Source organism: Crotalus tigris, unplaced genomic scaffold (assembly GCF_016545835.1).
Source record: "Crotalus tigris isolate CLP2741 ecotype Arizona unplaced genomic scaffold, ASM1654583v1 scf7180000020772.1195989, whole genome shotgun sequence".
Classification (NCBI taxonomy): Eukaryota; Metazoa; Chordata; class Lepidosauria; order Squamata; family Viperidae; genus Crotalus; species Crotalus tigris.
In genome coordinates this window covers 66,813-80,449 of record NW_024098171.1, presented here as the reverse complement: position 1 = coordinate 80,449, position 13,637 = coordinate 66,813, and the positions used below count along the sequence as shown (strand labels likewise).

At 46.0% G+C, this 13,637-nt stretch overlaps 1 protein-coding gene across 3 annotated transcripts in view; it reads left to right on the top strand.

Moving 5' to 3' along the window:
• Nucleotides 1–6,781, top strand: part of SLC4A11 (solute carrier family 4 member 11) — a 128,066-nt gene extending 121,285 nt beyond the window's left edge. For all 3 annotated transcript variants that reach the window (XM_039368366.1, XM_039368365.1, XM_039368367.1), the window contains exons 18-20: nucleotides 3,457–3,652; nucleotides 4,227–4,396; nucleotides 5,329–6,781. In XM_039368366.1, the coding sequence (XP_039224300.1) occupies nucleotides 3,457–3,652; nucleotides 4,227–4,396; nucleotides 5,329–5,392 (430 nt within the window). In that variant the 3' untranslated portion in view covers nucleotides 5,393–6,781. The remainder of the gene's footprint in view (nucleotides 1–3,456; nucleotides 3,653–4,226; nucleotides 4,397–5,328) is intronic.
• Nucleotides 6,782–13,637: the final 6,856 nt, after the last annotated feature.

Sequence of the window (13,637 nt, the reverse complement as noted above, 5' to 3'; positions counted from 1 at the left end):
CGGCTCAGCTGAGCCCAGAGCGTGGCAATAATTTTATATAAGTGGAAAGCAACTTCTGATTGGAATGAACGGATTCAGGATATGAGTCATCTGTTTTTCAGAAGCCCTAAAATAAAAAAAAAAGGAGCAGTGTCTTTCTATATGGTCCAAATTTAATACCAAGGTGAATCATACAATTAATATTATATCCCTACAGATATTGTTTGGCATTTTCTCTCTCATTTGTTAATTAGCTTATTTTCTTTCCTAACGTTTGGTTTTATCTTAAATGCAATATTTTTTAATTAATTTCTTCACTGGAGAAGAATTATTATTGGTGGTATTGTATTGGTATTCTTCGACATACGTCCCCAATTCAGCCCAACATTTCTGTTGCTAAGCGAGGCAGTTGTTGAGGGAGCCTTGCCCCATTGGGTGACCTTTTTCACCATGGTCGCTAAGCGAAACAAGCAGTTCTGAAGTGAATCATGCCATCATTAAGCAACCCCGTTCACTTTGCTTGTCATGAGTTACAAAGAGTGATCACGTAATCTCAAGGTACTGCCACTGTCATGAACACAAAAGCATCCACATTTTGATCATAGGGCCACGAGGATGCTACAGCAGTAGGTCACTTTTTTTCAGCGCTGTTGTAACTTCGGTCACTAAGTGAATGATTGTAAGTCGTGGACTACCTGTGGTTCGCTGTTTGTCACCACAGAATTTGAAATATTTTTACAAAGAAAAGGAGGATTTCAGAGTTGGGAAACCAATGTCTTGTCATAGTTAATACTGTGCAGATATGGGCAAATGGGGGACAGAGTTTATGTTCCTTTAGGACAGGATAGGATAGGACAGGATAGGATAGGACATAATAGAACAGAACAGAATAGAATAGAAAATAATAGAAATGACAATAGAATGGAATAGAAATAACAATAGAATAGATTAGAGATAATAGATTAGAAATAACAATAGAATAGAAATAACAATAGAAATAACAATAGAATAGAAATAACAAATAGAAATAACAATAGAATAAATTAGAAATAACAATAGAATAGAATAGAAATAACAATAGAATAGAATAGAATAAAAATAACAATAGAATAGAAATTAGAATAGAATAGAATTAATAGAATAGAAATAACAATAGAATATATTAGAAATAACAATAGAATAGAATAGAAAAGAATAGAGTAGAATAGAAATGACAATAGAATAGAAATAACAATAGAATAGATTAGAAATAATAGATTAGAAATAACAATAGAATAGAAATAACAGTAGAATAAATTAGAAATAACAATAGAATAGAAATAACAATAGAACAGAAATAACAATAGAATAGAATAAAAATAACAATAGAATAGAAATGATAATAGAATAGAATAGAATTAATAGAATAGAAATAACAATAGAATAGACTAGAAATAACAATAGAATAGAAATTAGAATAGAATAGAACAGGATCTGTTGTTGCTTCAAACTGTCACTAAACGAAAAGTCGCAAGTCGAAAACTACATGCACATATAGCTAATTTCTGTTTAAATTACCAATGTGGTCCTCCGATTCCTCGGGTTCATGCAGTGTGGTTTCCATCATCTGCTAAAGAGCTGAAACTTAGTTCCGGGTTATCAATCGCGCTGAATTAATAACGACTTTTTTGTTTGATCCAGAGGTTGATCCAACAACTGAGTCTCTGGAAAAGGGAGATTTTTTTTATTAAAAAAATAATCCCAGCTGTGTCTGCTGTTTTTCGACTTGTCCTATTTCCTCTTCTTCTTTTTTTTTTTCTTCTTCCCTTCCCTTTTCTTTTAATGCTTTGAGAAAGAGGGCTGAAATGTTAGGTTGAAAAACTGGGTAGCTGCAACCAGGAAAGATTAAAAAGCAGCCGGGAGCTGGCAGGGCGAGATAAAAGCTTAGCCGACCACAGAGTCTAAATTTCTTTTTTTTTTTTCCCCTTGTTTTTAAGCTCCATGAAAGGGAAAGCCTAGAAGAAGGTTGAAGGGAAATCCATTAGCTGGGATGGAAATGGAAACGATCCAGAGGGCTTTCCCGAAAATCTGTTTTGCCTTTTCGATGGCTGGAAACCTCGCTTAAGTTAGATCGAAGCAAAAAACAAAACAAAACACCAGGATAGTCCTCAAGTTACAGCCGTAAAGGAGCCCAAAATTTATGTGGCTAAGCGAAACAAAGGAGGGTCACGTGATCCCCTTTCACCACGAGCGAAGTCCATGGCGGGAATTCCCTTAACAACTGCGTGACTTTTAACAACCGCAGGGATTCACTGAACAACTGGGGCAAGAACAGTCGTAAAATGGGGGGGGGAACTCTCCGTAACAAACGTTTCACTTAGCAACATAAATTTGGGGGCTCATTTTGTGGTCGCGTAACTCGAGGGTTACCTGTCGTTTCAGATCAGAGTTGGAAGAGTACAGAGCTAGAGTAGGGGGTTGGGCTAGATGACCTCCAAGGTCCTCCCAGCTCTGCTGATGTTCTACGATGGAAACATTCCTGGGAAGCTTTTATCCCATAGAAGGAGAAGAAGAAGAAGTAGTAGTAGTAGTAGTAGTAGTTGTAGTTGGAAGGGACCTTGGAGGTCATCTAGTCCAACCCCCTGCTCAGGCAGGAAACCCTATATACCATTTCAGACAAATGGCTGTCCAGTTTCTTCTTAAAAACTTCCATTGTTGGAGCATTCACCATTTCTGGAGGCAGGTGGTTCCACTGGTTAATTGTTCTGACTGTCAGGACTTAGTATACAGGCAGTCCTCATCTTACAAATGTTCATTTGGTGACCTTTCCGAGTTACAACAGCACGAAAAAAAAACATGACTTAACGACCATTTTTCACACTTACGACCTTTGCAGCATCCCCAGGATTCACACGATCCAAATTCAGATGCTTTGGCAAGTTGGTTCACAGTTACGACAGTCGCAATGTCCACGGTGGGGTCAGGCGATCCCCCTTTTGCGACCTTCTGACCGTGGGGGGAAGCCAGATTCACTTAACAACCGGGTTAACATAACAACGCTGCAGTTGTAATAAAATTGGGTAAAATTCATCAAGCCGATGTGTCACTTAGCACTGTGGGCGGGGGAATTCTGGGAGTTGACCTCCAGCCGTCTTCAAGTGGCCGAGGGTAAGAAACACCGAAATAATGAATCGATTAACCCAGGGGTAGGCAACCTGGGCTCTTTGATGACTCGTGGACTTCAACTCCCAGAATTTCTGAACCAGCATGGGGGAACCTTGGCCCCATCATGACTCGTGGACTTCAACTCCCAGAATTCCTGAGCCAGCAAGGCTCAGCTTGGAAACCTCTCCCTTTCCCCTCAGCATGGCTGGCTCAGGAATTCTGGGAGTTGAAGTCCACCCGTCATAAAAGAGCCAAGCTTGCCTACTGGATTAACACCTCTGCTGCAGGTGTGCAACACACGCACATTGACCCAGACTCTTCTCCCTACCTTAGGATTGTGAGTGTGAAGGAGACCCGGCTGACCACGTTGGTGGCCAACTCTTTGGTGGGCCTGTCGCTCCTGCTGCTTCCTTTCCCCCTCCAGCTGATCCCGAAGCCGGTCCTCTACGGACTCTTCCTCTACATCGCCTTCACCTCCATCGATGGGAACCAGCTCTTTGAGAGGGTGGCTCTCTTGCTCAAGGAGCAGGTAAGCTGCAAGAGGGGAGGGAGGGCTGGCCGGCTGGCCGAGCTGCTTCCTCAATGCCATATCTCGAGGATCATGGTATCATGGTTCCGACAGATGAAACTCTTCCAAAGAACCTCGAGGCATTGTTTACCTTAAAGAATCTTTATTTCGAGTAGCATAATATCGGCACTTACATACTCGAAGCCAAAAACTGAATTCCCCTCCCTTGAGCACATGGTATGAAAGCACAATTCCCTCCTCCAATTAACAGTCATAAAGCACATTCCTCAATCAGCTTGAAACGCTCCTCTCCAGCTCTCCAGCTGGCCAATTCCTTATCAGCTCTGGTTACAATAACCTTGATTCTCACCCTAGGTTTAGTGTTGTTATGTCCAGCCGGACTCTCATTCATATCCACCCCCCTTCCCAGCATCATCTAACTCTAAAAGCAAAAGGTAACCTTGAGCCTGGAGAGATTCGAACTGCTGACAGCTGGCAGAGCTTTTGCTTGCAGTGCTGCATTCTGACCACTGGGCCCCCCATGGCCCAAACACTCCTTGCATTTGTTGGGTGCTGATTTTTTCCTTCTTTCCAGACGGCCTATCCTCCCACCCATTACATCCGCCGGGTGCCCCAGAGGAAGATCCACTATTTCACCGGCCTGCAGGTGCTCCAGCTCCTCATTCTCTGCAGCTTCGGGATGTCCCCTCTGCCCTACATGAAGATGATTTTCCCGCTCATTATGATCGGAATGATCCCGATCAGGTAAGATCTTGGCCGTGGCCTCCTTTGCAGAGATGGCTTTTGACCGGATGGAGGGGCTGCAGATCCTGGCTTTGTAACCTCAGTTATCTTCCAGGCTTCGTTGTTCTCTGGATTTTGGGTGGAGCTACATCTTCAGCCTGGGGCCTGCTTGTATGTAGCAGGCCGCAAAAGAATCAGACCGATTGAAATTTGAAAGCGATTCCACCAACACGAGAGCTAGTTTGGTCTAGGGCAGGGGTAGGCAACCTTGGCTCTTTTGTGACTCGTGGACTTCAACTCCCAGAATTCCTGAGCATGGCTCAGCTTGGAAACCTCTCCCTTTTCCCTCAGCATGGCTGGCTCAGGAATTCTGGGAGTTGAAGTCCACGAGTCATAAAAGAGCCAAGGTTGCCTACCCCTGGACTAGACAATCTTGGAACATGGGAGCTTGTGAGTTCTAGCCTTAGGCAAAGAAGCTGGCTAGCTGACTTTGGGTCAATCACCAAGAGACAGCGAGTTGCAATCCCATTTTAGGCATGAAAGCTGGACCAATCACTAGGAGACAGTGAGTTCTAGTCCCGCCTTAAGCATGAAAGCCAGGTGGGTGACTTTGAAGCACTCACGATTTCTGGTGGCAAGCAGTTCCATTGGTTAATTGTCCTCACTGTTAGGAAGTTTCTCCTTAATTCCAGGTTGCTTCTCTCCTCAATCAGTTTCTAACTGTTGTTTCTCGTCCTTCCCTCTGGTGCTTTGGAGTATAACGTGACCCCTTCTTCTTGGTGGCAGCCCCCCAAATACTGGAACACTGCTATCGTGTCTCCCCTATTTCTTCTTTTCTTTAGACTACTAGCCAGACCCAAGTCCCACAGCCGTTCTTCGTATGTTTTAGACTCCAGGCCTTGGATCCTCTTAGTTGTTCTTCTCTGAATTGTTTCCCTCTTCTCCTTGCTCAGATACAACTTGCTCCCCAGGATCATCGAAGCGAAATATTTGGATGCCATGGACGCCGAACACTAACCCCGATGATCTCTGTCCTTGCGGTAGTCCGTCGCTCGTTTTGGTCTTCTGGAATGGAAAGGGGAGCTGCTGACCGACCAGGAGTTGCTCGTTTGGATGTCGGTCCATTTCTGCACCTCCTTGGCCGCCTTTCATTTTGAACTGCACTACAACTACGACCCAAAGTACTGACGCCACTGACCGATCAATTGCCCCCTCCCCTGTTTCAGGGTATGAGGTGGGAGGGGGGGAGAAGAGGCCAGCGAGACCCTCTCCCTTCTTTTATATAGACGGATACGCTCCGGATCCCTCCTCAAATGCCCTTTTCCGTTGGACATGAATTCTATGCAACTGGGAGCTTTGTGGTTTAACTTCTTGGTGCCCTAAATTCGGGTCGTCTTCTGGACGAGATGCACTCCCGGTGGATCTCCGGAGCAAGGAGGTCGCTGGAGACGCCCAGGTGACCTCTCTGTGGGATTTTTTTCCCGGCCTCTCTCTTCCACCAAGGGGGCGTCTCCGCACCACGGCGAGATTATCTTGGAAGCTGCTTCTCGTCGGCCATCGTCTGACTTGGCCCGGCGTCTTTTCCCGAGCAGCCTCGCCCTCCGACGTGCATCACGACTTGAGCCTTTCTTTCTCCCGGCCCGTAGTCCAGGACTAGATCCTGTGTACATAATTATACATAGCGGAATCTTAAAAATTTTCTGTATATATTTTGCATATAAATAACCGTATCCTGGGGGGTTTTCGATGCCTTTTCCTTTCCAGAGGACTGAGGAATTTTTGTGCAATCAGTGTTAACTCGTACTGTAAACGCCCCCTTGCCCTCGTTCATTTATTTCCTTCCCCCGTTTTTTTCTCTCTTCTTATTCTTAACAGCCTGCTGTTTTGTGTTTGGTTTTTCCTTGTTTACATGGATTGCCCACCTGAATATTTACTTTTGGGGGGGGGGTTGGTTCTGGCCTTTAAAGTCCCATCTCTGGATCGCTGCCGGCGTTGGGGGCTGTGGGGTTTGGGGGTGTTTTATGGGTTTTTGGGGGGGCAGCCTTTCGCAGCTTGGTGCCTTTCCAGTAGGCTGGTAGGGTGGGGGTTGATTCCCATCGTCCACATTTAGCCCAGGAGAATGGGACCTTGAACCCAAGGCCGTCCAGAGAAGAGTCACCAAAGGAACTAATCTCGTTGCTTTTTCTTTTTTGGGGGGGGGATTTCTATCGTGGGGTTTCTTCCCTGTTCTTTTTTTTTCCCCTCCCCACGAAAATTGTATTTCTGGAATGATGTTCAAGTTTGTAATTTTCTCCGGATTATCACTTGTTCATGCATTGGGCTGTTTTGTCCTCTTTCAGCCCTCCTCCTGAGTCCCGCAAAAGACGAAAAGGAAAGAAAAAGAAAGAAAACACGTGTTATATTTGAGACCGTTGTCTGTTTTTCCCTCCCCTTCTCGCTCCTCCGTTTCGCGGGACGTTAGAAATCCCCTCGAGAGATTCCTAAAACACAAGAACATGGAATAAGAGAATTGGAAGGGGTCTTGGGAGGCCTTCTAGTCCAGCCCTCTGAAGAATGGTAGCTGGAATTGGGTATGTCCGTTTTAATGAGGGGTGTCATGATGGCAGTCTTCTGATACTTGACGGGCTGCGACAGAGAAGAGGGGGGTCAAATAATTCTCCAAGGCGCCTGAAGGCAGGACAAGAAGCAACAGGTGGAAACTGATCGAGGAGAGAAGCCACCTGGAATTAAGGAGAAACATCCTAACAGCCAGGACAATTAATCAGTGGAACTACTTGCCACCAGATGTTGTGGGTGCTCCAACACTGGAGCCTTTTAAAAAGAGACCAGACAGCCATTTGTCTGAAATGCTACAGGTGGTCCTTGACTTAACGGCCGCAACGGAGCCCAAAATTTGTGTCGTTAAGTGAGACGTTGGTTCAAGGGCTTTTGACCCATTTTACGACCGACCTTGCCACTTGCTAAACGAATCATTGCAGTAGTAATGTCGGGAGGTTCGCAAACGGTGGTCCCATGACCCCGGGGATGCTGCAACCATCATAAATAGGAGTCACTGGCCAAGTTTCTGAATCTTGATCACGTGACCGCCGGGAGGCTTGCAACGGTCGTAACGATTGAAAAGTGGTCATAAGTCAGTTTTTTCCCATGCGGTTATAACTGGAAGATCACTACATGAACCATTATAAGTTGAGGACTGCCGTATACCGGTTCTCCTGCTTCTGCATAGGGTGGGACTAGAGGACCTCTAAGGATCCCTTCCAACTCTTTGTTATTTGGTCAAAATGTTTTTCTCCACAATTGGGAGCCCTACGCAGCGCAGACTCTATGAAGGAGAATATTGGTAGCTCGGGTTGAAGTGAGGGGGTCCTTGGTGCTCTCTGAGCTTGGCTGTTTCCTTGCAGACGTTTCGTGACCCAACTAGGTAACATCATCAGTGCTAGAAGGGAGGGGTTTGTGGAGAGGAGGAGGAGGACTGTGGGGTCCTTGGTGCTCTCTGAGCTTGTTCGTTTTCTTGCAGACGTTTCATTACCCAGCTAGGTTACATCATCAGTGCTAGAAGGGAGTAAGGTTTGCTGGGAGGAGGAGGAGAGGACTGCGGGGTCCTGGGTGCTCTCTGAGCTTGGCTGTTTTTCTTGCAGACCTCTCATTACCCAAGTAGGCTACATCATCAGTGCTATTTGCTGTCTGTTGATATATATAAACGGTCTGCAAGAAAACAAACTCGGAGAGCACCAGGGATCCCTCAGCACAGAATCTGGCAGAAAACAGTCTTCTCCAATATGATAGCTCCTGGGAGTCTGGAGATTGCACCAGGCGATGCCATTAATAGTTCCCAAAAAAAAAAAAAAAAACCCCGAAGTTCCCATCACTTATTCGTCTTCTAATGTGTCCCGAAGACCTGGCTGTTGCCATAAAGGGCTTTCCTTCCCTTCCACCGGTGGATTTTCTTGTGCATTGTCCTTCTCGCAGCTTCTCTCCAAAAGTGGGATGAGGCTGCCACCTAGTGTTTGCAGGGAGCAAATGTCCTTTTGGCACCCTTGGCAAAAAGAACCCAGACCATAGTAGAATAATAGGATTGGAAGGACCTTGGAGGTCTTCTAGTCTAACCCCCTGCTCAAGCAGGAGAGCCTATACCAGGGGTAGGCAACCTGGGCTCTTTTATGACTGGTGGATTTCAACTCCCAGAATTCCTGAGCCAGCCATGTTGAGGGGAAAGAGGTTCCCAAGCTGAGCCAGGCTGGCTCAGGAATTCTGGGAGTTGAAGTCCACGAGTCATAAAGCAGCCTAGGCCTAGGCCAGGGGTAGGCAACCTTGGCTCTTTTATGACTGGTGGACTTCAACTCCCAGAATTCCTGAGCCAACATGGGGGAAACTTTGGCCCCTTCATGACTCGTGGACTTCAACTCTCAGAATTCCTGAGCCAGCCATGCTGAGGGGAAAGGGAGAGGTTCCCAAGCTGCACCAGGCTGGCTCAGGAATTCTGGGAGTTGAAGTCCACCAGTCATAAAGTGGCCTAGGCCAGAGACAGACAACCTTGGCTCTTTTATGACTGATGGACTTCAACTCCCAGAATTCCTGAACCAGCCATGCTGAGGGGAAAGGGAGAGGTTTCCATGCTTAGCCGTGCTGGCTCAGGAATTCTGGGAGTTGAAGTCCACAAGTCATAAAGCGGCCTAGGCCTAGGCCAGAGGTAGGCAACCTTGGCTCTTTTATGACTGGTGGACTTCAATTCCCAGAATTCCTGAGCCAGCCATGCTGAGGGGAAAGGGAGAGGTTTCCAAGCTGAGCCAGGCTGGCTCAGGAATTCTGGGAGTTGGTCCACAAATCATAAAAGAGCCGAGGTTGTCTACCCCTGGCCTATACAGATAATCCTCAACTTACAACAGTTTATTTAGTGACCGTTCAGAGTTACAACATCCCTGAAAAAAGTGACTTATGACCGTTTTTCACACTTAACAACCCTTGCACCATCCCTATGATCGCAGGATCAAAATTCATACACTTGGCAAGTGACTCGTATTTATGGCAGTTTGCAGTGTCCCCAGGAGTCACATGATCCACTTTTGCGACTTGCAAAGTCAATGGGGGAAGCCAGATTCACTTAACGGCCATTGTTACTAACTTAACCACCGCAGGGATTCACTTAACTTTTGCACCTGACTCATATTTACGACGGTTGCCGTGTCCCAGGCTCATGTGATCAACATAGGCGGCAACCTGAACAAGCAAAGGAAATGGGGAGGCCAGATTCCTTTAATAACTGTTACTACAGTAGTTCACTTAACAACTCTGGCAAGAAAATGTCGTAAAGGGGGGCAAAACCCACTGAACAAATGTCTCACCTAGCAACGCAAATTTTGGGCCCAATTTGTGGCCGTAAGTCGAGGAACAACTGTACCCTTTCAGACAAACAGATGTCCAATCACTTCTTAAAACCCTCCAGGGATGGAGCACCCACAACTTCTAGAGGCAAGTTGTTCCACTGGTTAATTGTATCAGGCAGTTCAAGGTTATAACAGCCCTGTTTATTCACACTTAACGACCGTTGCAGCATCCCCTGGATCCCCTGATCAAAATTCGCATGCTTGGCAACTGGCTCATATTTATGACCGTCGCAGTGTCTCCCTGGGGGTCACGTGATCCGCTTTTGTGACCTGACAAGAACAACTGCAGTGATTCCCTTAACCGTGGCAAAAAAAAGGTTGTCAAATGGAGCAAATTTGGGGCACAATTAATTATGCCTGCAAGTTGAGCACTTCCGGATCCTGTAACTGATCTTAAGTAAAATGAATCTGAATCGATCTGAAATAAAATTGCTTAGCTTTTTTATTTTAGCGCTAACATTTTAGCACTAAACGAAAGCAAAGGAACTGCCGAAAAGCTCACTAAAATGCAGTCACTCGGCCCGCCTCCCACTTGTTCTACCTCACACGGCTGTTGTGAGCAACGGTGTTCACATTGTGTGGTCAAAAATAAATAATAATAATGAAGTTGGAAGGGACTTTGGAGGTCATCTAGCCCAACCCCTGTTCAGGCAGGAAGCCCTATACCATTTCGGACAAATGGCTGTCCAGTCTCTTCTTCAAAACTTCCAGTGTTGGCGCATTTACCGCTTCTGGAGGCAGGATGTTCCACTGGTTAATTGTTCTAACTGTCAGGAAGTTTCTCTTTAGTTTTAGGTTGCTTCTCTCCTTGATTAGTTTCCACCCGTTGCTTCTTGTCCTGCCTTCAGGGGCTTTGGAGAATAGCTTGACTGCCTCTTCTTTAGGGCATCCCCTCAGATACTGGAAGACTGCTATCATGTCACCCTGGTCCTTCTCTTCATTGGACTCTATGCTATGACCGATGCACGGCTTGCTTTTTTAAAGGCATCTCTGGGTTTCGGTCACACCGTCGTCAGCCATCTTGACTTTTTTGACCACCCCCGGGTTGTGTGGGTGAACCAACATGGACTCCCGCAGCTCCTGATGGTGGGGATGAGCTATGAATAAACACGAAAAAAATAATCTCCAGTTCTCTGCGCTGTTTGGTCGTTCTGGAGGCCATCTGGGAAAATGAGTAACGGTATATTTTAAAGAAATAACAAGATGCACCGGAGTCATAAGTAAATTATTTTGGGGGATCAGTGTCATCCCTCCAGCTTCCTCGCTTCTGATTCCGCCCAGGAGAATAATAACAATTATAATTCTGTGCAAAAAGCCAGAAATTCAGAGCGAAAGACTTCACGGGCGTCTTTGAACAGGAGAAGCCGCCTTGGTGGGAAGATCCATCCCACGACTTAAAATTCTGCATCAAAATTCCTAAAATTCAGGATACGGTGAGCCCTAGGCTGCTGCTGTCAGTCCCCGACTTAACATCGATTCGTTCAGCGACCGTTCAAAGTTACAACGGCAGCTGGAAAAAGTGGCTTACGGCAGCTGCTTCTTGCAAAGAATATTTTTGCTCATTCATTCGCTCCGCCGTCTCCTCCGGTTAGAGAGGGTGGGCAAATTTTTGAAATAGAGGGAGGGTCTTTGGAAGGGGATGAAAACCAGGCCCCAGGCCCAATTTTGCGATTTTGAAAAACCCACCAACTCGTCTCTTATCGCGCACGCTGCAGGAGTGTGAGGCGATTGTTGCCATTTTCTGCATCCATTTTTCTCTTCTTTGGAGTCTGGTATAGTCCATGACTTCACAACCGTTCCTTTAGTAACCGCTTAAAGCAGTGTTTCCCAAACTTGACAATTTTAAGGCATGTGGACTTCAACTCCCAGAATTCCACAGCCAGCAATGCTAGCTGTGGAATTCTGGGAGTTGAAGTCCACATGCCTTAAAATTGTCAAGTTTGGGAAACACTGGCTTAAAGTGACGGCGCCGAAAAAAGGGACTTACGGCCGTTTTTCACACAATTGTTGCAGCATCCCCACGGTCAATTAGTTGTTAGCTGCCCATTAGTTACTCGCAGAACAGCTGCAGTGATTCGCTGTGGGAAAGAAAGGTCATAAAAGGGGGCAAAACTCACTTAACAAACATCTGGCTTACCAGTTGAAATTCGGCCGTAAGGTGAGGACTGCCTCTATTGCAACACACACGAGCAAAAGGGGAGCCAGTATCTTTTGCTGCTGCTGCTGTCAGTGGGACACACTTCTGCCAAACTGGACGATCGGGGGGGGGGGGGGAATATCCATAAATACCAGGGCATTTTCCAAAAGATCTCGTCCTTGGAAAAAGTAAATGGAACTGGGACGTGGCTCGAATTTTGTCTCACGGAAATTAAAATGGAATGGAACTCTCTTTGCGTCCTGGGTTTTACAAACTTCCCTTTCTTTATATACGAAAAGAAAAGAAGATGGCTTTTACCTTTGTTTCTTAATTGACCGTGTAAAGCAGGGGTGGGGTCCCTTTGTGGTCTTCAACTCCCAGAATTCCTCAGCCATCATGGAGAACTATGGCCCCTTTATGACTTGTGGACTTCAACTCCCAGAATTCCTGAGTCAGCAAGGGGAACTATGGGCCCTTTATGACCTGTGGACTTCAACTCCCAGAATTCCTGAGCCAGCAAGTGGAACTATGGGCCCTTCATGACCTGTGGACTTCAACTCCCAGAATTCCTGAGCCAGCAAGGGGAACTAAGGCCCTTCATGACTTGTGGACTTCAACTCCCAGAATTCCTGAGCCAGCAAGGGGAACTAAGGCCCTTTATGACCTGTGGACTTCAACTCCCAGAATTCCTGAGCCAGCAAGGGGAACTATGGGCCCTTTATGACCTGTGGACTTCAACTCCCAGAATTCCTGAGCCAGCAAGGGGAACTGTGGCCCCTTTATGACTTGTGGACTTCAACTCCCAGAATTCCTGAGTCAGCAAGGGGAACTATGGGCCCTTTATGACCTGTGGACTTCAACTCCCAGAATTCCTGAGCCAGCAAGGGGAACTGTGGCCCCTTTATGACTTGTGGACTTCAACTCCCAGAATTCCTGAGTCAGCAAGGGGAACTAAGGCCCTTCATGACTTGTGGACTTCAACTCCCAGAATTCCTGAGCCAGCAAGGAGAACTATGGGTCCTTCATGACTTGTGGACTTCAACTCCCAGAGTTCCTAAGCCAGCATGAGGAATGATGGCTCCTTTATGGCTTGTGGACTTCCAACTCTCAGAATTCTGGCTGGCTCAGGAATTCTGGGAGTTGAAGTCCACAAGTCATAAAAAGGTCCACAGTTCCCCCACCCCTGCTGTAGAGCTGTGTTTCTCAACCTTGGCAACTTTAAGATGGGTGGACTTCAACTCCCAGAATTCCCCAGCCAGCCATGCTGATGTAGAGAAAGCCGAGAAATTTACAGGGGGGGGGGAAGGCAGATTATAAAGCTCAAAGGAGCACGTCTTAAAAAGAAAAGCAGAAAAAAAAATATAAGATTCAACTCCTGACTAATCATAAAGAATTCTTGGGGAAAACACCTGCCATTTAAATAAATGTCATCTAAAACTTTTGTGTCCTTAATGATTTTTTTTTCTTTGATTTGGGGTTAAGCTTTTTTCTCATCGAAGGGGATCCTGCCACTTAATTGATGGGGCTCCAATCTTAAGGACAAATTCACTTGTTCTGGGAGCCAAAGCTATTTCCCTTGCCATGTGATCTGCGCAGATGGCAAATACTCTCTAATTTTCTCTCATTTTTTTTTTATATGGGTAACCCAAGGAATATTTTGAAAGAAACCGAAGATAAAGAGCAGCTTTTGGTTTCCCAGGAGATGCACCCTTTTACTTATAATTGGAGACAATAAAGAAGA